The sequence below is a fragment of the Brassica napus genome, chromosome A9 (assembly GCF_020379485.1).
Source record: "Brassica napus cultivar Da-Ae chromosome A9, Da-Ae, whole genome shotgun sequence".
Classification (NCBI taxonomy): Eukaryota; Viridiplantae; Streptophyta; class Magnoliopsida; order Brassicales; family Brassicaceae; genus Brassica; species Brassica napus.
The window spans coordinates 35,245,952-35,273,667 of NC_063442.1; the positions used below are offsets into that span (position 1 = coordinate 35,245,952).

At 35.5% G+C, this 27,716-nt stretch overlaps 5 protein-coding genes across 5 annotated transcripts; 3 read left to right on the forward strand and 2 right to left on the reverse strand.

Moving 5' to 3' along the window:
- Positions 1-2,465: 2,465 nt before the first annotated feature.
- LOC125578448 lies at positions 2,466-6,190 on the reverse strand. The gene is made up of 10 exons (XM_048741177.1): positions 5,573-6,190; positions 4,827-5,071; positions 4,453-4,726; positions 4,155-4,269; positions 3,959-4,083; positions 3,605-3,686; positions 3,421-3,532; positions 3,195-3,352; positions 3,007-3,127; positions 2,466-2,915 (listed from the first exon to the last, which is right to left on the reverse strand). Exons 1-10 carry the CDS (start codon positions 5,832-5,834, stop codon positions 2,655-2,657), a joined length of 1,755 nt encoding a protein of 584 aa, XP_048597134.1. The 5' UTR covers positions 5,835-6,190; the 3' UTR covers positions 2,466-2,654.
- A 688-nt stretch (positions 6,191-6,878) lies between these two features.
- On the forward strand, positions 6,879-10,061 carry LOC106368126. Its single transcript, XM_013808015.3, has 4 exons — positions 6,879-7,313; positions 7,395-7,666; positions 9,376-9,559; positions 9,768-10,061. Exons 1-3 carry the CDS (start codon positions 7,016-7,018, stop codon positions 9,439-9,441), a joined length of 636 nt encoding a protein of 211 aa, XP_013663469.1. The 5' UTR covers positions 6,879-7,015; the 3' UTR covers positions 9,442-9,559; positions 9,768-10,061.
- A 7,085-nt stretch (positions 10,062-17,146) lies between these two features.
- Positions 17,147-19,186, forward strand: LOC106364957 (protein yippee-like At3g55890). The gene is made up of 5 exons (XM_013804430.3): positions 17,147-17,401; positions 17,691-17,734; positions 17,829-17,937; positions 18,043-18,098; positions 18,236-19,186. Exons 1-5 carry the CDS (start codon positions 17,162-17,164, stop codon positions 18,303-18,305), a joined length of 519 nt encoding a protein of 172 aa, XP_013659884.2. The 5' UTR covers positions 17,147-17,161; the 3' UTR covers positions 18,306-19,186.
- Positions 19,187-20,180: 994 nt separating this feature from the next.
- LOC106368125 (peptidyl-prolyl cis-trans isomerase CYP21-2) lies at positions 20,181-21,955 on the reverse strand. The gene is made up of 8 exons (XM_013808014.3): positions 21,702-21,955; positions 21,564-21,617; positions 21,420-21,489; positions 21,111-21,158; positions 20,985-21,008; positions 20,692-20,874; positions 20,519-20,594; positions 20,181-20,446 (listed from the first exon to the last, which is right to left on the reverse strand). Exons 1-8 carry the CDS (start codon positions 21,780-21,782, stop codon positions 20,308-20,310), a joined length of 675 nt encoding a protein of 224 aa, XP_013663468.2. The 5' UTR covers positions 21,783-21,955; the 3' UTR covers positions 20,181-20,307.
- A 586-nt stretch (positions 21,956-22,541) lies between these two features.
- LOC106364955 (phosphoinositide phospholipase C 7) lies at positions 22,542-25,623 on the forward strand. Its single transcript, XM_013804429.3, has 9 exons — positions 22,542-22,984; positions 23,272-23,468; positions 23,606-23,741; positions 23,825-24,064; positions 24,152-24,384; positions 24,464-24,581; positions 24,675-24,818; positions 24,897-24,983; positions 25,052-25,623. The coding sequence occupies exons 1-9, from the start codon at positions 22,685-22,687 to the stop codon at positions 25,343-25,345; spliced, it is 1,749 nt and encodes a 582-aa protein (XP_013659883.2). The 5' UTR covers positions 22,542-22,684; the 3' UTR covers positions 25,346-25,623.
- The last annotated feature ends 2,093 nt before the right edge of the window (positions 25,624-27,716 follow it).

The following is a 27,716-nucleotide window of genomic DNA, read 5'->3' on the forward strand; positions in this document are numbered from 1 at the left end:
ATTATAATCTTATAGACAAATTCGAATGATTAGAACTAACATCATAAATATATGTGTGTATATATCAGAAAATGTAGAAATATATAGTATATAATCATATAGTCAAGATCCCTGAATAGGAAAAAAAGTTACATATGCAAATTTTTTTTTTGAATAGGAAAAAAAACTTACATATGCAATTTTCTTTTCTTTGAAAATATCAATAAATATTTCAATTGAATAGAATGGCAGCTACGTAATTAACATTTTTCAATAAAACAATAATTGATTGATTTTTTATTAATACGTACCCATAAAGGCCAATAGACATGCCTCTTGTGACTTGTGAGTGCATAGGTACGAAACTTCTTTCAAATTGCCTCTTGTGAGTTTCATAGCTAAGAAACTTCTTTCAAATTACTAGTCGCTAGTCAACTCCCGCGGCCCTCAAGTTACGCTTCGATACTTAACCTCGTTTTAAATGGGATGCTAAATTCTCAAGTCTACTTTGATCTTACAACATTTCATCCAAATCAATCATATACATATATCAAATTTTATTCAACTAATTATTTTCCTTTATAAGAAAACATGTTGAACTTTTTACAAGGAAAAAAAAAACATGTTAAAGTCAAACTATTTCTTGCATGCAAGATTAATTAAGGAAAAACATAGTTTACCATGTTTTTTGGTTAGTGCAGTCTCTTGAAGTAATCATTTTCGGGGTTCACAAGAAAAAACGTAATCATTTTCGATCTTGAGTTTCTAATATCACAACATTTTGACATGCATAATTTCAAAAAGTTATACAACTGAACCAAGCGAGGACGGCTCAGTCATGAGGGAGCTTTGGCCCCAGTTCGAATTCGGATTCGAATTTTGCTGGCCACCTTCGATTAAAATGAGGTAAAAAATGCGGTTTTCCATAATGTCTTCTATGGAGGTATATCTAGGCGCTAATCAGGTTCTTTTCGGGATGTCCGGATTACCTGGATTATTAAAAAAAAAAGTTATACAACTGTTTGTTGGTCAAATGTATTGAATAGAACTAAAATATACTTAGCTTAAAGATACTCTTTCAAACAAGTTACATGAGAAAATAGCGGCATGTGTTTAATAAGTGCTCACATGGTGAAATTGTTCGGTTCCTCCATATCAGCTTTAGTTTTGCTAACGTACCTCTTTCACTTTCCTACAAAATGTCTAGAAATAACAGTATTTTATAACAACATTTTTTCTTTCAATCAACGCCTGTGGTCATCTTTTAATTTATGTTTAAATACACTAGAGCCTTTCTTTGCGCTACGCGCGGAAAAGTGGGTTGATGGTGTACTCCTCGATGATAAGTTTCAATATTTCTGTTTGTAATAGGAGTGTGTTGATGGTGTACTCCCCGATGATAAGTTTCAATGTTTTTGTTTGTAATAGGGGTACTGATTTATCCAAAATGAAGAGAAGCTTGAGTGCCAAGCTTTATTCGGAGAAACCATTGTTGAGAAATGGTTGGAAGGAATGTAATCAGAGAACTGGTTGCCTGATGAATAAATAGATTTCAGACCGGTTGACCGGTTAATCTCAGGTATGTCACTGGATAAGGAGTTTGTTCATTATGCTAATGGTGCGTAAAGCCGAAAAGTCCATTATGGGTTCCTGAGTATGAGTTATATGAGGCACTAACGCAGTATCGTTTGTTATGTTTGACTGGATCGTGTATCTTTATTATTCTTGAACTATTATTACTTAACCAAAAACATATAAGATTTGAATGCTCGTAACCCGTTTGCGTAAAGCCAAAAACAGTAATGTTTTAGATCACAATATTTAAAAAAAAAAAAATTAATATATGTGAATGCATAGGTAATATATAACCCAATCCTTCAAACATCCAAACATCAATGATGTGGAAACATTCAAACATCACATATTCATTATAGTTCATTTGACTATGTATTTGTATTAATAATTAATTTTTTATTAAGTATTATTCTCAGCTTTTTTTTTGTGAATATATATTTTCTAGATCAGTTGACAAAAAAATCAATTAAACATTTTTTAACTTTATATAAAACATAGTTAATAAAACTTTATATAAAACATAGTTTAAAGTTCAAAAATATAACAAAGCTTTTATATTCAAATATAACATAGCTTACATATAAGTCGTAAAAAAAAAAGCTTTCATATTAAAAAAAAAAAGCTTTTATATAAAAACGGCTGCTCTCATAGCTACTACAAAATACTTAAAAATAATGTGCATGTATCTACTGCAAAATAAACACATTGACTGCATCACTTTCTTTTTTTTCTTAGTCATTTTAAAGTTTGATTGGTAAAACACAGCCATTCTCTGTGCCTACTAACAATCTTAGTTTCTTCATTTTCAGAGAAATGATTAAGTGCAGGCTCAGTTATAACATGTTCTGTTTAAGGGAGTATCGAAAGAAAAAAATCAAGCAAGCAAACTAAAAGTTAAAGGCTCAATCAAAGATGGAAAAAGCATCAGATATAACAAAAGTAAAATAACCAAACATCAAACTTGAAGAAAAAACATTAAAATGAGTGTAACCATCGTTATTTTAAGAAAGATAAGTTCAATGTTGCAAAACCAAGGTCTGAAAATGAAAAGAAATGAAGCATAGAATTTTAGTAACCATAAAACCACCACTAATCACACCTTAGCCACATTTGGCTCTCTTAGGCTCTTCTCCCTCAATCTTTTCAGCAGCCCTTTTCACCCTCTCACCATCGGATTCTTCTAAATTGACTCCAATATCTGGATCTTCTGGAGTGAGCACCTTTGTCACAGTCAAAGTTTGGGTCTTGCCAGTCAAATTGTGGGTTGATACCTTCACAATGAACTTGCGAGTCTGGCCTATGGTATCAATCAGAGCTTGAGGGACCGGAACCAAGTGATCAGATCCTTCATCCTCGTTGGCCTAATATACATTTAAACAATTGTCACTATACATTTTTAAATATATTGGGAGTATACAGTTAAATAACAAAGCCAGACAGGTTTGTAACTACCTCGAAATAACTCTCAACCAACTCAGAAGCCTTCTTCCCAGACAGCTCATGACCAGAGTCACCAAGGAGCACAAAAACCGCCTGGTCATTATTGTCGTACACAGATATCTTGGCTAGGTACCTGTATTATGAGAAGATTAATAGTGAATGCATCGAACGCATGAGTATAGGTAAAATGAATCACTTACTGTGCAACACCAACAATATCACTCTTCCCACACTTTTTACACATAAGGGTGGTAGGCCCTTTGGTTGCCTTTGTGTGGCACCCACCACAGCCTATGTAATACCATCCCGAACCATGTACAACATCACCAATGGTGGCTATGCACTCAAACCAAGCAACCTGCACAATACTTTTTATCAGAAACTAAGACTATCCTACTGAATATTTATACATTGATAATGCACGAACTTAGCATCTGCCTGCTTCATATAAGAAAAGAGCTCGCCTATGGTCACTGTCTCAGTCTTAGTGACAACGTCTGCATCAACTCTCTTAGCAACATCCAAGTTCGAGTTCAACCTGAGGACAACCTCCAAACATCAATTGCGATACTGAAATAACAAAAACGATATTTAAAACAGGAATGCTTACCAATTGAGATAATCTTGGGTTGCTTGAACATCACTGTCCATAAATATCCTTGACGACACCATAGAAGAGAGACATAGGGCACCTACAACGGTTGCAATGTTATAATACATAGGAAACTATAGTGTAAAACGAATCGTGGAGTTATGCATATATATATCTAACATTTGTTATTGCAGAACCTATTGGGGTTAATCAACTATCAATTATTCACATACTTTTCAAATGTCTCATAGCTGATAAGCTCTAAATTCAATTAACGCAGGTCTACTGCTCAAAACTAACCTAACCAGATAAGATTCCTTGACCATCCTATGCAACTTCTTAAAATGATAAGAAAAAGCTGATGATACAAACCTCCATATCGTTTCGGGTTTAAGGTGGTGACTAAGATAACACTCGCAGTTCCTCCAGACGCCTTGAATCTTTCACCAAAGTCTGAAGCAGCCTTGTCCCAGAGGTACATCTTCATCACCGGACCACTATAACATCCAATATACATGTGGTAAGAGAGTCGATATATGAATATGAAATGAGATATAGAGTAGCTTACTCATGTGTTTGAACATGAAGCAAAACTCGTCGGGTTGAAGCTATCTCGGCTTCATCTACCACGAGACTGTCATTGAGGACCTGCCCATTCACAAGTTTGATGTGGCCAACATAATCTGCAAAAGAAAAAAATCAAACTCAATACTTTATATTTTATAAACCCAGCCATGAAACATAAATACCTAAGACTGGATCAAAACATTATCATAGCCTAACAATGCTGGATATATTTCATCGAGTAAGAACACATCATATATGATTAGATTAAACATGATACTATACAAACAGTGAGAACTTACCATAAAGATCCCCTTTCAAGTCGCAGGCAGCATTGAACTCCTCATATCCATAGAATCGGAAACGGTCCTCAGGGAAACAAACCGAACTGTCCTCTAGATCAGAGAGGACAGAGGTCGATGAGAAGGTGATGGTGACACTTGGCTCGGATACCCGATACAATGTCTTGTTATTAGACCCGAAAAAATTATGGAGCCTGTAAATGCCACCAGCTCTCATGTGTGGCAAATAAGTGTCCATCCTCCCAGCTGGGATGAAGCCCTGAATAATAGTTTCCTGTTAACAACATTAAAGAGATTGAGTTGAATTAGAAAAGTTAGTCAGTAAATCTTTTTTAAAAAAAAATTATCATAAGCTTTGAATAAACGGCTTATACCTCTTGGTCGATGAGAAGCATTTCGAGACCGATAAGCAACTTCGTCCGAACATTGCGAGCTTCCCAAAAGTGGATCAACCGAAACCTCAACTCGCCTTCATGAGCTCCAAATTTCACATCTTTGAAAGACATCACTCTCCCAACGTTGGCGGAGACAATAGCTTTTCCCCTGACGCCAGAGGAGACAGCAGCTTTGCTTCTTACGCCTGAAGAGACACTGGTCTTCGTGGTCTGAATGATCGGACCTACAGAGAAATATGAGCGTTGCCATCATCATATAATTAGTTTCATCTCTGTAACACAATTGTATATGTTTTTGTATGTACCGTAGAAAAACTATTAGAAAAAAATTTACTTGTTTGATCTCACTGTCCTAAAACACAAACTCAAACTGAATAATTTTTTTTTTGGGTTATCAAAAGGATTTGGTCGGCTATATGGTATCAGAAAAAAATCATTTTCTAATATAATAGCTAGAAGCACTTTTAGCAAAAATCAAACGAAACGATTCGGTTCTTACCATTAACACAATTGTATATGTTTTTGTATGTACCGTATAAAAACTATTAGAAAAAAATTTACTTGTTTGATCTCATTGTCCTAAAACACAAACTCAAACTGAATAATTTTTTTTTTGGGTTATCAAAAGGATTTGGTCGGCTATATGGCATCAGAAAAAATAATTTTCTAATATAATAGCTAGAAGCACTTTTAGCAAAAATCAAACGAAACGATTCGGTTCTTACCACTGGGATTCTTCGAATTAGGTGAGCCGATCGAGACGCCGGAAGAGACACCTCTATTGCCGCTGGGTTTGGTCAGACTTGGAGAGGATACCAAAGCATCGCCTTTGGCTTTCTTCGAGTGGGGATTGCCGATTGAGAGGCCGGAAGAGACATCGTGTGTGCCGATAGGCTTGATCGGACCGGAAAAGTCGCCAGCCTCACCGTCTTTTGGTTTCTCCGAGCGGGAATCACCAGAGAACGCAGATTTTCCGTTGGAACTCATTGCAATAGCGATGTACTAATGAGAATATAGAACGAAGTTTGATCGAAATAAAACTTCGATCGAGAGCTTTATAAATAAAATCTTGATGAGAAGAGCAAAGCGAATCCATAAATGAGAGTAAAGAGAGACGAAGTGGAGGATGTATTGTTGGTTCGAGGATCGAATCGTGAAACGGAACGGAGAAGAGGAAGATCAAAAGGTACCGAATTGATAAAGGGAAGTAGGGTTGAAGGACTGACGAAGGATCTCGAGTCGGCACTTCTCGTTCTCCGTCTTTAGAAATAGTGGGCTTTATGGCCCAGCTAATATCACGTCAAATTTTTATGAAACCGCGAGCTTCATAGCCCAAACCATATCACGTTGGTTTTTAAAAAAAAATGCAAAGCTCAGATGACGTGTCAAAACATTATAAGGTGATTGGTTGATTAAACTGTCCGACGTGGACAGCGTTTCTGATCAGTATATCGCCCTTTTAATACTTGTTTGATGCCGCAAAAAATTTTATAGGCGTTGATTGGAAGAAAAAAAATTATTATAAAGTACTATATTAATTTTACATGCCGCAAATTTCTAACAAATTACTCTCTCTATTTTACAAATAATTTTTAATTATATATATTAAAAATAATTAATGCTCAAATATAAATATATATAGTTTTCACTAAACAATTTTCTATAACTAAATCAACAGTAATTTTTACAATATAACTTTTGTCGCTAATTATTTCTGATATCTAATCAAATTATGCCAGGACCTAGAAAATACGAAAGCAATAATAGGATTAAAAATTTACAGCTACATCCATTCTATATACCCAACCAACAAAATCAATCGGAAACGAAATGAAGCAGGCACGTATAGAAAGTTCTTGTCGATTAATTCCTATAACACGTACCCAGTCATATTATAATGTTCTAGAATAGATATTCCTTGGAAAAGACGTACAAAACAACATCATCTCAAATGTTATACTTCAACAGAAAAACGTCATTATCATTACCAAAATATTATTTATTTATACACAAATCACACATCAGCATTATCGTCAGCATCGTCAAATTGTTGTATTCTTCAATCCTTTTAAAAACCTCTCAAGAAAAGTCTCTTTAAAACAAATAACACTTGCATCAATTATAAATCCTCTGTGAATAACAAAAACCCTAGAGAAGAAACTCAAAACATGGGTCTGATTAGCAAAGAAGAAGTTAGCAAGACCAGAAGATATTCATCTTCTCTATGGAGAGGAGTCAAGACTATCTTCGTTCTCTTCACTATGCTCCTCTCTTTCATCCTCTTCTCTGCTCCTATCTTCCTCGCCGTCGCAGACGCCATCCTCCCCTCCGCCATCCTCTCCTCCTCCTCCTCTCTCCTACGCCTTTCTCCGGCGACTGTTTCTTCTCATCTAAGCAACTACGACTTCAGATACTCCCTCATCGATATTCCTATCATCTCCATCATTAGATCTGCCATTATACTATGTAAGTACCCCACAAGCTAAGTGACTAGAACACTAAAAGTCCATAGCTCTGTTCTTGAAGTTTGTATTTTTTGTATAACAGGTGTTTATGGGCTATGTGACGGACCAAAGTTATCAAGAGGTCCGTATCTGACAATAACGATGTTCTGCTCGATATCTTCGTTGATCTACGTGTCTTGTAAGGCAGCGTTTGTGTTTGGTGAGCCAGTGATCGGAGGAGGAAGTTTCAGAACAGAGGAAGTGGCTCTGTTTGTGTGTTCGTCGGTCTTAGCCATCGGTCATATCGTTGTGGCGTATAGAACAAGTTGTAGAGAGAGAAGAAAGCTACTAGTCTTCAAGATCGACATCGAATCCGTAAGTTTCTCAACTTTTTTATTTAATTATATCAACTTTAGCCGTTACAGAAACATTATGGGGAGAACATTATTAGTATTTAAAAATTAAAAGGCAGTTTTGAATTGCTTAATATTCAAATCTTGTATTATATATTTTGATTTAAAAATATATATGTAGATATGCTCTTCTTCTACCACTAATAAAAATCAGACTCGGTCAGGAATAGCATGTGACTTTAGATATTATTTATATAGTCAACGATTTGAATTAATTTACACATTTTTGGCACTATAGGGTTCTTGAAGTTCATATGTAGTTTATAGGTTAGAAAATGACTGGTCAATTTAGAAGGTTTGATTTTTCATCCCCAAAAAGAAAAATTGAATTTTGAGTAACAAGACACATTTTCATATTTAAAACAATTTAATTCAAACCTAATTGGATAGTGACAGTTAGGGGCCCTCAAAAGAATAAATCACATTAGAGTGAAACGGATGTTTCCGAGTGGGAACCGTGTGGGATGAATAAAATAAATCATGGGCTGCTTTACTAATCTTCTAAGATATTTATAAAAATTAAATCCCTTATATATTATTTGAGAAGCATTGCAACATTTTTTTGTAGCCACATGTCATCACTAGAATGATTTTTAGAATCCTTAGAAAAATAGGTTGGTCCATCTAAATATATAATAAACTTTTTATTAAACCACAATAAATACATTATTAATGTGCTTTATTATTTCCTTAAATAAGATTACGGAATTGCCTAATAAGGCTAAAGTATATATGACAATTAATGATTTTGAATAATAAAGATTTGATAAGAATAAGTGTGTATTATAATAATATTTGTTTAATTTTAAGCTATTAAAATAAATTAAACAATCATAATAACCATATAATAAAAATTAAAAAAATTATTTATATATTATATTTTGAATTTTTAAAAACGAGTATAAATTCACATTCAAATTTTGTGATCTATCATTTAAAAATTTTGTAGTTATGACATGATACAAATAATTAAAAAATAATATAAGTTGAAAGTCTCATTTAATAAGTATCAAAAATAAAAGATATATAAATATATGTATCATTTTAAATTAAACTATATGCCATATAAAAATACATAAATATCTTAATTTTGAAATTTACTTTGAACATTTTGATAAAAAATTTGAAAAAATATTGAGAACTTAATTTTTTAAAATATTATAAATTATTTAAACCATAAATCTCACAGTGAAAATTTTGTTATCACTAATTTAGATTTTTTGCTATAACAGATACAAATGATAAAAAAAAAATATGAGCAAAAAGCATCATCTAATAAATATTAATATTAAAATATGCCGTATATATGTTACTATCATTTAAATTTAGTTAAATTTATATATTATATGTTCGCACCAATTTAATTATATAAGTAATAGATAATGAATTTTTAATTATTCAATATCTATTTATTATTTCATAATATGTTATAAACATATAATATATAAAAATTATTTTATATATAATGTTCATTCCGCGCAAGGCGCGGATCTTAACCTAGTACTGTAGATATTAATAAAGCATTAGGACATGACAACGTCACTAACACCTAGGACATGCCACGTGATTTTAAATTTAACTGCGACTAAATAAACTTTTTTTTGAACACCTACTGTGACTAAATAAACAAATTAAGGTTTTAATCTTGTGTTTGTGGTAATCTGATTGCAGGTTTCAGCTTGTAAGAATGTGTTTCCTCGATACCAGAAGATCCTCCTACAAGAGAGACTCAAATAGCTAATAGTAGACAAACGACACTTGTACATATTTATACTTCCAGTACAGCTTTATGTATATAAATATAAGTATCAAATGCAACATCTTCTGAATTTTGGTCTCTCCTTTCAAGTTTCAGGTAACAAAATCCACCCCATCGTTGTTTATACTATTGATATTTTCATATTATGAGGACCACCAACTTGCATATACTAACTATAAACTTGATTATTGAATATAAAAGTTGCTTTAATTACTATCATTTTCGGAGTGTGAGTCATGTATAGTGGAGGTAACCAATTTGAGAATATTTGTATTGATAATGTTGTTTTTTTTTTTTGTAACAGAAAGGTCCAAAGGATAATCTGTAGAGGGAAGAACAGATAACGAATGGGGCTTACTATAACACACTATGCTTTTCCGTGTGAGAATACAAAAGACAATTCCAATGGATTGGCAGTGTTACTATATTATAGATTTTAAATTAGGTAGACACACACAAAAAACGAATCATTATAGTTTTGATTTACTCTTTCCTTTAATGAATGATCCACCGTTACACTTTTGTCTTTTTGTTTTGTTTGTTGTATAAACAATGTTTTCATCAAATGAGATAAGAAGCCGAAGGCATCTTTCTTCCACTCCTTTCTAAGCAGACAAATAAACAAAAAGGATATGTATGTTTGTAAACTTGTCTATGGACATTTTTGAAACTCCGCAAGAGAACGTGAACCTCGTGGATTTTTCTCACGGTTGAAATACTTCATTTTCTTATGTGACAGTCGAATTCAAAAACTTGTTGTAAAAGCGTGTTTTATGTGGTAAAGTACGTTAACTAATTTATTAAACAAGATCTGATGCTGAATTTAGAAAATATACTCACAAAAAAAATCCACAACTCAATACAAAAATAACATTATCGTTTATATCATCAATAGATACTATGACAGACTAGAATAAGGTTATGAAACCGTAATCAGTTTACTGGATCGGACTAATTAAGCCGTTGATAAGCTATACTTAGTTGGAGGATTTGGTCCAAATGTCTATCGTGTATAGTCCGTTAGAAACATGAGGTCGAGGGCCTTAAAACTGGACCTAACGATTGAGACAAATATAAATCGAAAACATGCTTTCCTCTACTTATTGTGGACAATGACAAAAGGAAAACTTAAGTAGACTTGACCCATGAGGAGTGAATGAGTGAAGATCAAAACAGTAAATGTTAAGAGGATAGCAATCAATACACACGCGAGGTTAACCGGAAGTCCACACGGTTTATCTGCGGAAATTTATCATCCGTTGATTCTTATTTGGTTTTTTCATATTTCTAAATTTTTGGTTCATATTAAAATGTTTAACTACACGTAGACTCTTCGAAACTTATGGATAAAAAAATGTTATGGAATTTTTCGTACGAAGAATAATTCGTATTTTAGAGACAATATTTTGTCATGAAAATTGTGAGAATGACCTACTTCTCTACTAGCTAGATTACGAACTAAGGAGCACACCAACAAGTGTTGACCCGGTGTTCACCGCACCACACCGTTAATTAGGCGTGGCCGCTATACCTCACCGGAGCTGGGATCGAACCAGCAATAGACTATATCTTCAACGTGTGAACTCACAGCTTGAGCCACCGTCTCTACAACTCGATCGCCTCGCTCTCTTTCTCTCTAAGAACAAGAATGGTGATTCTGATAAAACTGATCTAACAACCTAATCAGCTCAGATAATCAACCTTATCCACAGCTAACCAACCTTTATAACAACCAGGATGATTAACCGTCACACGCGTACAAACCACACGTATGTCACCTATGAGAAAGAGAACCGGTACAAATCAATTACAACTCAAACCAAACTAAACCCGTTCTGAATCTAAGCTTAATTGACAACCACCTAAACCGATCATGAGACTTGACTATAACCAACAAATCTCCTCCTTAGACAAGTCTCCCTCATCAAACAACTTAGACAAGATCTATGTTCCTCAAACTTGAAACATTATAAACCTCAGAATCAAGTACCTGATCCTCTTGCGAAGCTTCAACCAGCTCCTACCTGGAACCCATCACCGAGCTCCTCCTTGAGTCCTTAACCAGACTCTTATAGTTCTCATTCTTCAGTCTTTAGTTACCCGAAGCATCTTGAGTGCTTCTCGTAATTTGTAGACTGGCAGAACCTTCGTGAATATATCTGCAGGATTGTTTGCAGTAGCAATCTTCAAAACTTGAACTTCTCCCGCACTTATAAGATCTCTTATAAAATGATACTTGGTTGCAACATGCTTTGTCCTCTCATGGAAAACTGCATTCTTTGAAAGTGCTATTGCACTTTGCGAGTCACAGTACACTTCAACTGAGTCTTGTGGAAAGCCCAACTCCTCAGCAAATCTCTTCAACCAAACTCCTTCCTTTACTGCCTCTGATAGAGCAATATACTCTGCTTCAGTAGATGAGAGAGCTACAACCTTTTGAAGAGAAGACCTCCAACTGACTGGATTTCCTCCGACAGTAAACACCATGCCAGTGGTTGACTTCCTTATATCTAGATCTCCAGCGTAATCGGAGTCACAATAGCCTCGAACCACAAAATCTCCTTTACTCTTGAAACTCAACTTCGTATCAACTGTTCCTCTAACATATCTTAAAACCCATTTCACGGCTTGCCAATGTTCATGAACCGGTCTTGACATGAATCGACTTATGACCCCCACAACATACGCCAAATCAGGACGAGTTCCAACCATAGAATACATTATACTTCCCAGTGCACTCTGGTATGGAATATTCTTCATACGCTCTTCCTGTTCCTGATACTCCTTATCAGTAGGCGTTTTCAACTTGAAATGAGCTCCTAAGGGAGTAGTAACTAACTTTGATTGATCCATGTTAAACTTCCCCAAAAACTTCCAGAGATAATCTTCTTGAGAAACAGATAACTCTCTCTTGTCGCGATTTCTCGTTATCTCCATGCCTAGGATCTTCTTTGCATCTCCAAGATCCTTCATATCAAATTCAGAACTGAGCTCTGCCTTTAACTTCTGAACCTGACTCTTGTCGACAGAAGCTATTAGGATGTCGTCGACATAGAGTAACATATAGATGTAGACACCCTTCTCATTCTGTTTGAAATACACGCAAGAATCATACTCACTCCTGATATAACCTTGCGCACGAACAAAATCATCAAACCGCTTGTTCCACTGTCTCGGGCTCTGTTTCAACCCGTATAGCGATCTCTTCAGTCTGCACACTTTGTCTGGAAACTGTTTATCCACAAAACCCTCTGGCTGTTCCATAACTATAAACTCATCAAGGTTCCCGTGAAGAAAAGCCGTCTTCACATCCATCTGTTGAAGTTCCATGTCATAATAAGCAACAGCTGATAACATGTACCTTATAGACACATGCTTTACCACAGGAGCGAAAATCTCTTGATAATCCACCCCTTCCTTTTGAGAGTAGCCTTTAGCAACTAATCTCCCTTTAAACCTCGGTGGTTCTACCCCTGTGATGCCTGCTTTTCTTTTAAAGATCCACCTGCAGCCTATAGCCTTTTGATCTACAGGTCTGTCTATCAGCTCCCACGTATTATTTGCTTCCAGTGAAGTCATTTCCTCAAGAGCTGCTTTGTACCACTTGTCACTATCAGCATCCATCATCGCTTCCTGATATGAGTTAGGCTCCGACGCTGTATCTTCTGACAGTAGACACACGTAGCACGCAAACTGATCTTCACCATCAGTATCTTCACACACATAATCTTTCAGTCGTGCTGGAAGCTTCGTAATTCTTCTGGCTCTGTCTCTTGCCAACTGATAACCTTCTTCTTCATTTGTATTTGACGTTGAATCAGTGCTTGACTGTTCCTCAGAAGATTCTCCCAAGGTAAGACTCTTCTCTTCCTTAGCACTATCTTCACCAGACTCTAATCTGATAATTTGAGAATCTGAATCCTCATTCTCATGTTCTGTAAGTCGAACCTTGACTTCCTTATATACTTTATCTTCTTGAAAAACAACATTTCTGCTAATAACCATCTTCTCATCCTCCAGAAGCCATACCTTGAAACCTTTTGTGCCTTCAGGATAACCAGTAAACACGCCTTTCTTAGCTCGTGGTTGAAGCTTACCTTCCACTGAATGAACATATGCTATGCATCCAAATCTTTTTAAACCACTGAGATCAGGCATAAATGATGACCACCGTTCTTCAGGGACCTCAAAATCCAGAGCAGACGACGGTGACCTGTTGATGAGATAAACCGAAGTAGCAGCTGCTTCTGCCCAGAATTTTACTTCCAAACCACTCTCACTTAACATGCTGCGGACCTTGTTCATGATGGTGCGGTTTAACCTCTCTGCTATGCCATTCTGCTGAGGCGTATAGGTACACGTCCTGTGTCTCACTATCCCATGCTCCTTGCAGAAGTTGTCGAACTGATGATTACAAAATTCCAAACCGTTGTCGGTTCTCAATCTCTTTACTTTCCTCTCACTCTGGATCTCTACCATCTTCTTCCATTCCACAAAGCTTTGAAATGCTTCATCTTTAAATCTCAAGAAGTACACCCACACCTTCCTACTGTAGTCATCTGTGAATGAAATCAAATATTGCTTCTGACTTAAACTCGGAGGAACACTCGGAGAACCCCAAAGATCAGAGTGTATGTAGTCCAGTTTGTCTTTAGTGTTGTGCTTTCCTTGTGAGAAACTGACTCTGTGTGTCTTCCCCTTCACACAGTCTTCACAAAACTCCAGATCACCAACTTCGCTCTTCCCGAAACAGTTCTTCTTTTTCAATACTTCCATTCCTTTCTGGCCTAGATGTCCCAATCTGCTGTGCCACAGTTGAGTGTTACTTAAAGGCCGGCTTATTGTGGTGACTGAGCTTGATTCTCCCGATGAGAACGAATAGTTCTTTGCCTTGGCTTGCAAAAAATACAAAGATTGTCTCCGTGCTCCTTTCATGAATACAGTGCACCCCTTGATCACTTTGAGAACTCCATTAGCTGCTTTAAACTCGCAGCCTCTTTCTTCTAACGTTCCCATGGATATCAAGTTTCTTGAAATATCCGGCATGAACCTCACGTCTTGTAACAAGAAAGTTGTGCCATCAGGATTCTGAAACCTGACCGACCCAACGCCTTTTATCTCAGATACAGAGTTGTTTGCCATCCTAACTCTCCCTGCATTAGTCTCTTGAAGGTCGATGAACACATCCCTTCGTGGAGTCATATGGAACGAACATCCAGTATCCAACACCCATTCTTCCTTATCTGCTTCAACGGTATTTGCCTCTGCAACTAGCAGTCCAACAAGGTCTTTCGCATCATCTCTGGCCATAGATGCTTCACCTTTATCTTGTCCATGCTTCTGATCCTTGTTCCTTTCTAACCATTTGTAACATTGCTTCTTGAAATGACCCTCCTTTCCACATATCCAACAAAGTCTCTTACCGTCATTGCTCTTTGACCTTGGCCTGTTGTTGTACTTGCTTGTGGAGTGGTTTCGAGTTCTGCTCTCCGTTCTACCCCTCACATAGTTGCCTTCGCCACTTGACTTTGCAGGAGATGAATCTTTATACTCCATTTCCTTGGATTTTGCTGCGCTAGCCACTTCATCCAATCTGATAGCTTCTCTGCTATACTTCAGAGTTTCTTTGAGAGAGTCATATCTACTTGGCAATGCGTTGAGAAGCAAGATAGCTTGTACTTCCTCTGGGATCTCTATGTTGAGATTGCTGAGATCCGCTATGAGCTTGAGGAAGTCATCAACATTCTGATCAATTGTTCTGGAGTCTTGCATACGGAACGAGTACACCTTGAGCTGAGCATGTACTCGATTGGGCAGTGTCTTTGCCATATACAACTTATCCAGTAATTCCCATGCTTCCAACGCTGTTGTGCACTTATCAAGTTTCCTGAGAACATGATCTCCTACACTCATGAAGATTATGTTCATCGCCTTCTCATCTCTCTCAGATCTTGCAGTTTCTTCAAGATCTCGTTTCTTCTTGGACTCCTCGTCTTCATCGTCTGTCTTCGCCGTCACTAAAGCTTGTGATGGTGGTGACAGAGTGTCTTTCAAACCTTGAACGCTCAGGTTTGCGATCATCCTCTTCTTCCAGATACCGAAGTCACCTGTTCCATCAAACATCTTGATTGATATCTCCATCTTCATCTTGTGCGTCGTCATCGCAAGATCCTTTCGCGATTATCCGATCGAATCACCTTTCTTGATTTCCGACTCTTTCGATCTCGACGCTTCTTCGGAATCTTCGTAACCTCAGCTCTGATACCAATTTGTGAGAATGACCTACTTCTCTACTAGCTAGATTACGAACTAAGGAGCACACCAACAAGTGTTGACCCGGTGTTCACCGCACCACACCGTTAACTAGGCGTGGCCGCTATACCTCACCGGAGCTGGGATCGAACCAGCAATAGACTATATCTTCAACGTGTGAACTCACAGCTTGAGCCACCGTCTCTACAACTCGATCGCCTCGCTCTCTTTCTCTCTAAGAACAAGAATGGTGATTCTGATAAAACTGATCTAACAACCTAATCAGCTCAGATAATCAACCTTATCCACAGCTAACCAACCTTTATAACAACCAGGATGATTAACCGTCACACGCATACAAACCACACGTATGTCACCTATGAGAAAGAGAACCGGTACAAATCAATTACAACTCAAACCAAACTAAACCCGTTCTGAATCTAAGCTTAATTGACAACCACCTAAACCGATCATGAGACTTGACTATAACCAACAAAAATATATTTTATTATGTAAAAACAAAAGTAAAGAGAGTGCATTTTAAATTCCTCAGAGTGGGATTATTATATTCCGCTAACAACCTCGTCCTAAGAACCTCATCCTAAGAGCACCATCAATGGAAAGCGTTTGATGGAGTGCTTCTTGGTGGAATCCACCATAAAAGAAGAAAACAGAGTGCTTTAGACGTCTGATTAGGCGTCGATGCTTGAGCTGTTTTGCAGGCCCCACTGACATGTGGCGGCCCGCGATTGGTTCGTTTTTATTTTTTTTATTTTTTTAAACAGAGAAAAAGATAAAAAATAAAAATAAGCTAGGATTAATGATGGTCTAAGAATCTCCATTAATTATGTTCTTAGTCTTTCCTTTAAGATTGAGCTTCATAATGTGGTTTCTTAATTTGCGTTTGTTCTTTGCTTTGCTGATTTATTCAGTTGTTCTCAGACGTTTAAAAGAAAAACAAAAGTAAAGAGAATGTTACAAAAACTTATACAATTAGGTTTATTATCACGAGAGCCCCCCAGGATCTTCCATTTACGTGTTCTTCAAACAGATACACGTTCACATCAACAGAAAATGGTAACAATACAAAAGACTCGGGTTATTTCAGACTATCATAAACAAATGTTTTTTTTTCATCAACAAATGTTTGATTTCCGTATCTACCTAGTCAAAGGAGATTTTTCAATAAACGTTTGTATATTATTAATCGAAGTGAAGATTTTGTTAAGAAAAAAAATGTATTTACTAGCCCTAAAAGTAATAATAACTGTATGTGATTAAAGAAAAATCTTTTGGTCGCCTAATACCTCGGATATCTAGTTGTTAAGAGTGTAGTATCTTTACATTTGAACACCAAAAAAAAAACATTTCATATCCACGTTTCTTGCTATATATCACAACTTCCAAATCTTTGATTAGACCAAATCATCTAGGTATAACAACAGTATGTATACGCTACCGAAAACTACTCCAAAAGTCTTAACAAATCTCCCCTTGATTTCCTCACTTTCACTTTATAAATCAAAAGACTCAGACTTTGGGGATCATTCAATTCACAGTCGAGAGACACTTCTTGTCGTTTCAACCAAGATGGGAAGGGTTTTTATCGTGGATCTGGAAGGGCAAATCTATAGTTGCAAACACTGTAACACCCATCTTACAAAAGAACAAGACATCATGTCCAAGGTTTGATCTCTTCAATATCCATGATCTTCTTCTGGTTTCACATTAATATGCAAATGATATTTTCATCTAGGGTAAATTAAAAGGTTTTGATGTCATTCATCAATAACATATACTCCCTCTGTTTCGAAATGTATGATGTTTACAAAAGTTTTTGATGTTTTAATAAGTAAAATGTTTCATATTTTAGGTTGACCAACAGTTGTGCATTAACCTTAAACATCATACATTTTGGATCACATGGAGTAATATATATAGACTACACTATAGTACTGACATTGTGTTTGTGCAGTCATTTCAATGCAGGTATGGACAAGCTTATCTCTTCAATGAAGTGTAAGTTTTCTGATTTCTTATATCAATTTTGTACTTTTAGTTCGTTATCTCTATTCCTAGTTGCGTTTTTATTGTTGTTGTTGATGATGATTAGTGTAAACATTTCAACTGGAAATGAAGAAGACAGAATGTTGATGACGGGACTTCATACGGTAACTGACATCTTCTGTGTTGGTTGTGGATCAAACGTTGGCTGGAAATACGTAAGACACCAATTTTATTTAATTAGTTGTAGTCATAATAATAGTCTAAGTTCTATTTTGATTCAGGAGTATAGTTAATCTTGGTTTTGTGTTTAATGTTTTCAGGTGACTGCCCATGATATTAACCAAAAATACAAGGAAGGAAAATCAGTTCTTGAATTGTAAGAGCCCTTTTTTTATTCTTATCAAGCATTAATCACATTTGCAAGTTCTAACATAAACAAATGCTACAAGTTTTGATTCAAGAATGTATTTGAGGTTTGATCCCAAACATTTATATCTTTTGATTTTGCAACAGGTATAAGATTGTGGGTCCTTACGATAGCAACGACTTGGTCTGTCAAGAAATTTCACGACTTGAGATATAATAATCACATGATTCTGATGACTTCTCTTGAGCTTTTTTCCTTCGCTTTTTGAGATTTCTCTTAGAATGTACATTCTTCAATTTTAGCTTATTTTTATTTATTTCTTTTTGGAATAAGTACATTTGGTACCTGAAATGACGCCTAGTTTCATAGGTTTTAATTTAGAGTTTAATCTCATTTGGGCTTTTGAGCTTTTAACAAATCTATGCCTTTCTTTGATCTCTCTTTCCCTTTCTTTGTTTGAATTTTTTTTTCTGCTCCAATCTCTTCTTCAATTCTTGAATACTTGTCTCTAATCAAGAAAATGAACAAGATCAGCCACTTACCTGAAGCTCTACTTGTTCAAATACTCTCTTTGCTTCCAACCAAAGATGTCGAGTGTTCTGACTTAACGATGGAAGCATATTTGGAAGATGGTGCCTAAACTTATCTCAATCAAAGTCAACATGAGACGTTTTCAGAGAATGTCTGTAGGCTTCTGCTTTCTCATAAATCTTCGATCCTAGAGAGTTGGAGTCTCCGTTTTAGTTAAGATAGCTGCGATGGTATGGATTTAGGAATGTGGATTGGCATCGCATACGCACATCATGTCCACCAGAGATGATTACATTTCCTTGTAAATGTACTATCTTTCATCAGTTAGTACATTTGGAGCTAAGTACAGATAAAGCAGATTGGTGGAATCTACATACGCGCATGATCAATACGTCTCCTAGATTAAAAGTCCTAAAGCTTGTCGGTGAGTGGTATTACGGAAAAGTTGGTGTAAGTTGTAAAGAATTGAACCAATCGAAGAACGTTCCTACAAAGACCAACAAGAAGAAGAGAAAGAAGTTGCCAAAAAAAAAAAAAAAAGAAAGAAGTTGCCAAATACATCCTAAGAAACGCAAATCGATTGAAAAAAGCATGTATCTCCATAAAAGGGTTTAACTCGGACGAGAGACTAGAGATGTTTCAAGTATAGTCAAGGTTTCAAATTCATCATCATGCCGCATTCTAGTTGAATGAAAAGAAAAGAAAAAACTTCTATATTAATAACGAGTCTTCTTGTTTCTTAAATGTATTCTATTCAATCATTCAGTCGAATTTATCTTTGAATGAAATAACTACAGATTATGCTTTGATGATTTGATTTTTAATAAGGTGCAAATGAAAGTATGTTATGCGAATTTAACATTTACACGCAAAAAGGTATGTTATGCTAATAATCCCCACTCATGCAAGTCATCTTGCTGATTGTTGAGATTCGTGTGCTGAATGTGCCTGAGTAAATGAGTTATCACTTTACTTACTGTTGTGTTGATTGTTAGGATGAAAGTAGTGTTTTTAAACCTGTACCGAACCGGATTAAACCATATGAACCGTGAACATATCCGGATCAGGTGAATCAAAACTAGATTTGTTTATAATTTACTAATCAAAATCAATTTTAGAAAGGAATTGTTCAGATTTTTACCAAAAAAATGGTAATTTAAAAAAAACATACAAACAATTTTTATTTATTTTTCATTATATTTGTAATTAAAATATTAATTTTATATTTGAAGTCAAAATATTGATTTTATATTTTATTTTCATTTGGTTTATATTTAAATTTAATTTATAATTATTTCTATCAAAAACTAATAACTAAATTTTATTATGTTTGTAAAATTTATCGAAAATAACAAACCAAACATTTAAATGATCTTTTGCATGTAGATCATATACATTCCCATTAGAAGTAATTCAATTTGATGTTATAAAAAAAATCAAACATTTAGATTTAATTGTATTTTTATTCTATAATTGAACTCAGTTGAATTTGGTTGAACCTAACTGAATCTGGTCGAAACCTTATTGACGCGTAACCTAAATTTTTTTTGGTTCGGTTACTGGTCTGGTTTTAAAAGCATTGGATGAAAGAGTGTAACACTTGATCTTTGTGTGTGTTTCACAAAGATGAAGAAAACATACAATATGGTTTCGTTTTTGAAGTTTCTAAAACTGGAAGAAAGATAATTTACAAAGAAACTTCTCCACTGTCCAAAATGATAACTTTGCCTTTGGGCTCTCCACTGCTTTGTCCTTGAGCCTCGATCTTGCGCACTACTTTCATTCCAGACAATACCTTCCCAAACACAACGTGATGTCCGTCCAACCTTTTTGCCAAAACACCGTTAAAAATCTCATAATCAGATAACGCTGAAAACAGAATCATCAAGCCTACTTACCAACCCGTGGTGACGGTTGTGATAAAGAACTGTGAACCGTTGGAGTCTGGTCCAGAGTTTGCCATTGATAAGACCCCTAAGATCCATTTGCAGACTCAACCCCGTAAGCTTTTCTCTTTTCATTATGTATTGAGTTTTTTTACTAGCCTTAGAAGGTAGCTTTAGAGCGTTACCTGGCCCGGTGTGTTTGAGTTTGAAGTTTTCATCAGCAAACTTATCGCCATAGATCGACTCTCCACCTCTCCCATCGCCTCGTGTGAAGTCTCCACCCTGAATCATGAAGCTAGGAATGATCCTATGGAAAGTACTTCCTTTGAAATAAAGAGGCTTCCCCATGTTCCCAACTCCTTTCTCTCCTGCACACAAAGGAGAGGATAAAACATCAAAACCCCAAAAACACTCTTTTGTCTCAAAAGATTTAAAGACTACGAGTGTTAAAGAGGGGAAACAGAAGCTACTTGGCTACCCGTGCAAAGCGCTCGAAAGTTCTCTGCAAAGAAGGAAAAATCAATGGATTCATTAAACGGAAATCACCCCAGAGAGACAGACAATTTGAAGATGTTTCCCATCACTCTTTGACTCGAAACTGTACCTGCAGTTTTAGGAACTATCTTCCCAAAAAGCCCAATGAGAATCCTCCCTATATACATGAGAGACAAAACGTAAGCAAAAGTTTACTCTATGAGCATTAGCTTCAGACAAAACAGTCACAGTTTCACTTAGAGACAAGAGTGACATTGCAAAAAGGAGAAAAAAAGAAAGCAGTTTCTGATTCAACGACTTAAGGCTTTTAAATTATATCATACACTTTTGTGATTCAACACATAAAAATCAGATATATTTTTTTGGTTTAAAATTTTCCAAATTAAAATAGAAAAAAAAAGGAGGAAACTTTATGAACCTGCAGGTGAACCATTGATCTGAATATCAAAGTAAACTTTGTGGGTAACTCCTTCTAAATCCTCTCCTACCTGATAAATCTCAAACCTTTAATTACAAAGTCTGATCAATCAAACACACGATTGTTATGAGCTCGGTTGCTAACCTGATCAGGGACCTTCTCATTGACCATAGGATCAGCAACATCAGTCAATTTAATCTGATTTTGCATTAGTGAAGCCACAAAACGTAAGTAATGTCGCAGACACAGATCGAGAAACTACCAGAGAATCAAAGTTTAAACCTGGATGAGAGCAAGTGTTACGAAGAGGACGACTATCCACAAGAGAGTCAGAGATACCAATCTTGTCGCCGTTATCGCCATTACTTCGATTTGTCGGGGATCAAATCAAACTATGTTTCGTGCTTCTTTTGTTCCACCCAGATCTCTCTCCCAACAGTTCTGTTCCAACAAAGCAGATCCTCGTGTTGCAAATTTTGGGAAATATTGTAAATGTACCCTCAAGTTATAAAATGTTTTCAGTATGACCCCTTATTTAAATGGTTTGCAAGTTAGATACATATGAATGCCCCTCCATTATTATCATATTTACGTGGGCATGATTCGTACTAAACGAGACAAGCATTGAATAAAAGCGTCAGAGATTAAAAATTGGGAACTTTAGCCATTCTCATCAAGTTCAGAAGATGGTAGAGACATGTTCTTCATGGAAAGCTATAGTGCAATGAGATATTTTTGCTTCATTTTCGGTGATGGGCCTATTGAATGTGATAACGATATGGTATTGGATTTTAATTTGCGATTGAAAGAAGAAAATAGAGACTTCCATCCGAAAATAAATCAAGACACATTTTCTGTTATTTTTGACATTTTTATCCTTTGTTTTATGAATTAAAATATTTGTTAACAACTAATATTATACTTTTTCTTTACTAGTTTCCTCAAATACTTTACTTTGCTAAGCACATAACTCGTTCAAACTCAAATCTTTGTATACCTTTTCTGGCATTGTAGGCATGAAACGAACTTATCTAATCATTAATTAGAAAGAAAGTATTAAAAAAAAGTCAAAGAAATATCTAATTATTATTTATTATCATGCCGACAAACAAAAAATCGACGTGGACCAATAATGCAAATCATTCCTTACATCCCAAGTTTTATAGAAAAGCAATCTTTTTGCGATCAAAACCACCAAACGAGAAAGTTAAACTAAACAACTCCGATTCACATACAGATCTCTAAAGAATCGTTCTTCTGTTCCAATGTCGAAGCAAACATACAAAGTCTGTTTCTGTTTCCGTCGGAGGTACCGACACACGGCGTCGGTTGCACCGCCTGAGATCAAGACCATTTTCGATAACTACTCCGACAAAGGGCTCATGACTGTTGATCATCTCCTTAGGTTTCTCACCGATGTTCAGAAACAAGATCAAGCGACGAGAGAAGAGGCTCAAGCGATCGTCAATGCCTCATCTTCTCTTCTTCACCGCAATGGTCTCCACCTTGACGCTTTCTTCAAATACCTATTCAGTGCCAACAACTCTCCTCTTGCTTATCATGAGGTGATCTTCTTATTTAAATGTTAACATTATGCGATATTCAGGATTAGATTGAAGTTTTGTATTTGGAATGCAGATAGAAACATTCGTCATTACTCCCAAATTTTAAATAGTTATTATGCATAGGTCAAATAATCCTCAAAATTGTAAAACTTTTAAATTATTAAGATTAACTTTAAAATGTTTATGGCCTCTAAACCTCAGATGCTATCCTGGATAGGAATGTGATCATTAGTTTTATTTTTTTCCTGGAGATTGATTCTTATGACTATTGGTATGTTTTTTTGCAGGTGCACCAAGACATGGATGCTCCATTGTCAGATTATTTCATATTTACGGGGCATAATTCGTATTTAACTGGTAATCAGCTGAGTAGTGACTGCAGTGAAGTACCTATAATAGATGCATTGAGGAAAGGTGTCAGGGTTATTGAATTAGATCTTTGGCCAAACTCAGATGAAGATGGTATTGATGTTCTTCATGGAAGGTAAATGTATAATGCAATGAAATTTGATTGTATATGTTTGCCCGATTTTTAATTGTAGCTATTAGTCATCTAATGAATCATGGTTTCTTGATCTGTTCTTAGATGTTAAAACTGTATTTGATCATTTTTTTTAATAGGACACTTACATCACCTGTGGAGCTGAGCAGATGTCTGAATGCTATTCAAACATATGCATTTGATGTGTCAGATTATCCAGTTGTTGTAACTCTTGAAGATCATCTTACTCCAAAACTCCAGGCTAAAGTTGCTGAGGTGTGAGCTTGTTTTGCATTTCTCTTAGAACTTCTCTCTGCTATAGTTTCTCTTTATAATGATTTAGAGATGTTTTGTTCTAGATGGTTAGTGAGATCTTTGGAGAAATTTTGTTTACTCCTCCTCCTGGAGAATGCTTAAAGGAGTTCCCATCACCAGCGTCTTTGAAAAAGCGTATTATCATCTCAACCAAACCTCCAAAAGAGTACAAGAAATCGACAGATGATGAAGATGTGGTGAAGAAAGATAGGAGTTTGGGTGATGAAGAAGTTTGGGGGAGAGAGGTTCCAACCTTTACTCGCAAGGACACAAGTGATGACAAGGTTTGTGTAGAGACACACATCATGTTCATTCAGTTTCATGGGGGTTTTCATATGTATAAGTTGGTTTTTGTTTCTTTCTTGTTGTAGAATGATTCAAATGATGATGATGACGATGATGATGACGACGACGATGATGAAGGAGATAAGTTAAAAAAGAATGTGCCTCCACAATATAAGAATCTGATTGCAATCCAGGCTGGCAAACCGAAAGGCGGGATGGTTGAATGTTTGAAAGTGGATCCTAATAAAGTAAGAAGGCTTAGCTTGAGTGAAGAACAACTTGAAAAGGCCTCAGAAAAGTATGCTAAACAGATTGTGAGGTATTGCCTTTAATAACATGTCATGTTTCCAAAGTGTTCTAAGAAACTATGTTGATCATTCATGGAGTATTGATTGTAGGTTTACTCAGCGGAATATGCTTCGGATTTACCCAAAAGGAACTAGAATTACTTCATCAAATTACAATCCATTGGTTGGCTGGAGCCATGGTGCTCAAATGGTGGCTTTCAATATGCAGGTCTCCTCTTCATTTTTCTCATTTCCAAGCTATCTTGTTCCATTATCTTCAACAGAACATATTAAATTTTTGAAATGACTTATTCTTGTGAAGGGACAAGGAAGATCACTATGGGTCATGCAAGGAATGTTCAGAGCCAATGGAGGATGTGGATACATCAAGAAACCAGAAATTCTGTTGAAGTCTGACCCTGTGTTTGATCCGGAAGCTACATTACCTGTAAAGACAACACTAAGGGTCAGATATATATCCTTTGCGTAAAACCTCATGAACTTATAATATTTTTGATTTAAGTACTTGTATATAATTTTATAGGTAACTATCTACATGGGAGAAGGCTGGTACTATGACTTTCCTCACACACACTTTGATAGATATTCTCCACCTGATTTCTATACAAGGGTAAAAATAATTTGCAACCTTATAGGTTTTAGTTTTGAGGCTGAAACTGATGATCACAATATTTTCAGGTGGGGATTGCTGGAGTCACAGCAGATACGGTGATGAAGAAGACGAAAATGTTAGAGGATAATTGGATACCAGATTGGAATGAGGTTTTTGAGTTCCCATTAACTGTTCCAGAGCTTGCTCTCTTGCGCATAGAGGTACATGAGTATGACATGTCGGAGAAAGATGATTTTGGAGGCCAAACTTGCTTGCCGGTTTGGGAACTGAGGCAAGGAATACGTGTTGTTCCTTTGCATAATCAGGATGGGGTGAAGTGTAGATCCGTGAAGCTTCTTGTGCGGTTGGAGTTTGTGTGAGTTTATATGTATAAGAAATGTTCTCCGGGTTTAAGCACTTTAAACCGGATCTGGTACAGAAAATAAACCGAGTTTGTGATTGTGGTTGGATGAGTTTGGTAATGGTGAGATCGTTCCATATTGGTTTTTTAGTGTTGAGCTGTGAGTGTGAGTGAACAAAATTTTATGCTGATTTAAAAAAAACTGTGTTGCCATCCCATTACTTGCACACTTTTAGTTTTAGGCTTCTGATCCGTAACATTTGAATGGTTGAATGAAGTAAACATGATATAACTAAATACTTGCAAGGTCATTTCTCCGTATATATTTCTTTGATATGTTTTTTTCTTGCATCAAGGTCATTTCTCCGTATATATTTCTTTGATATGTTTTTTTCTTGCATCATAATGAAATTTTGAACTGTAAGCTACTAAGCTGCAAGTACGAACTGAGAATCTTTAAGAATTCTCCGATAAATCTTGAAATTAAATAATGTTAAAGTGTTATTCAAAAAAAAAAAGTTAAAGTATTAGTATTTTAAGAAATCTTTTATTATTATTTTTTAAATGTTGGATAATTATGTATTGCAAATCCTCTATTATTCTAGTGGAAGTGTATATTGTATTGCTGTTAGATCAAGTTGATTGTAAAAAAACTGTGTTGCCATCCCATTACTTGCACACTTTTAGTTTTAGGCTTCTGATCCGTAACATTTGAATGGTTGAATGAAGTAAATATGATATAACTAAATACTTGCAAGGTCATTTCTCCGTATATATTTCTTTGATATGTTTTCTTCTTGCATCATAATGAAATTTTGAACTGTAAGCTACTAAGCTGCAAGTACGAACTGAGAATCTTTAAGAATTCTCCGATAAATCTTGAAATTAAATAATGTTAAAGTGTTATTCAAAAAAAAAAAGTTAAAGTATTAGTATTTTAAGAAATCTTTTATTATTATTTTTTAAATGTTGGATAATTATGTATTGCAAATCCTCTATTATTCTAGTGGAAGTGTATATTGTATTGCTGTTAGATCAAGTTGATTGTAAAGGTCTGATATCAAATATAAAAACAATAAGTTAGACAAGAAGACACTTATTTGTTTGCCGTCCTTACCGCCATGGCTGCCCCACCACCTTACTGCCGCCACACTTCTTAAAAATAAGATCATCCGTGTATATCTTCTACGTTAGTTTATTCCGCGTGGAAGAACTTTTATTAATATGGTGTATATCTAAAAGTTAGTTCCATGGCCCATTGTAGATCATTAATTCAATTTTGAAGTTATATGGCCCATCATTTTTTCTTTTCTTTTTTAGATATGACTTTGAAGTTTAGTATTTTTCTTTTTGAAGTTAGGGCATCTCCAACCCCACTTCATATTTTACTCCAAATTTAAAAAAATGGAGTAATCCTTTTATTTTTTGTTCATCACTCCATTTTTCACTCCATTTTTTCCATTTTAGAGTAAAATATGGAGTGGGGTTGGAGATGCTCTTAGAAGGACCGCTCAAAGTAAATGAATGGGATTTCAGTTAACATTAGCTGTAACACCTGTTGTATGTGTTTTGATCCGGACTCTAGGGATCATGTTTTATACCGCAGATAATGTTGGATACTGCATTAACAAACCACACATTCTTTTGTTAGGATCAAAACACTTAAACACATGTTTGGAAGCTTCATCGAAACTCTACTTAACTTTGACTGAGATTGCCCTTGAATTTGACAGAATTATTGGAGACGCAAGAAAAAATTTCCGACCTTAATGAACTTATTATTTGATGTCTTTGTATAAGTTGACCTAATTTCTATCTTTCGTATTAAGATATATTATAATTTATATATTCATCATTCTAAAAATACATCAAACTATCGAATTATATATTTCTCCTTAAAATATTTTTAGTTCATATTTATAAAAAAAAATCAAAGTTCTTAGTAAAAAAAAAAAATTATAGAATAACTTTCGTCAAAACATAAAGCAAAACTTTAATGACTTGGAAAATTCAAAAAGAATAAAAGACGGAAGAAACTGTTGACCGCTAATAAATTGGAATCTTCCAACTCAACAGATTCGGGTTTGCTTGTCTGCATGATGACATGTCAACCTAAGAGACCACACACGTGTAAGAAAGGACCCACTTTTAACTTTTCCTTAAATTAATTAATAACTTCTCTTTCATGAAATGTCTATGGCTGCCTTCACAGAAAGAGAGTAGAGTATACATTATAACTAGGATAAGATCCGCGCTTTGCGCGGAATTAAGTTATTATTTTTATTATATTTTGGAGAATGAAACAATAGTTTAGCTTCATTTGGATTACGGGAGTTCAACCCGGATATCGGGTTAGTTTTGGTTCGGTTCGGTTTTTTCGGTATTTGGTT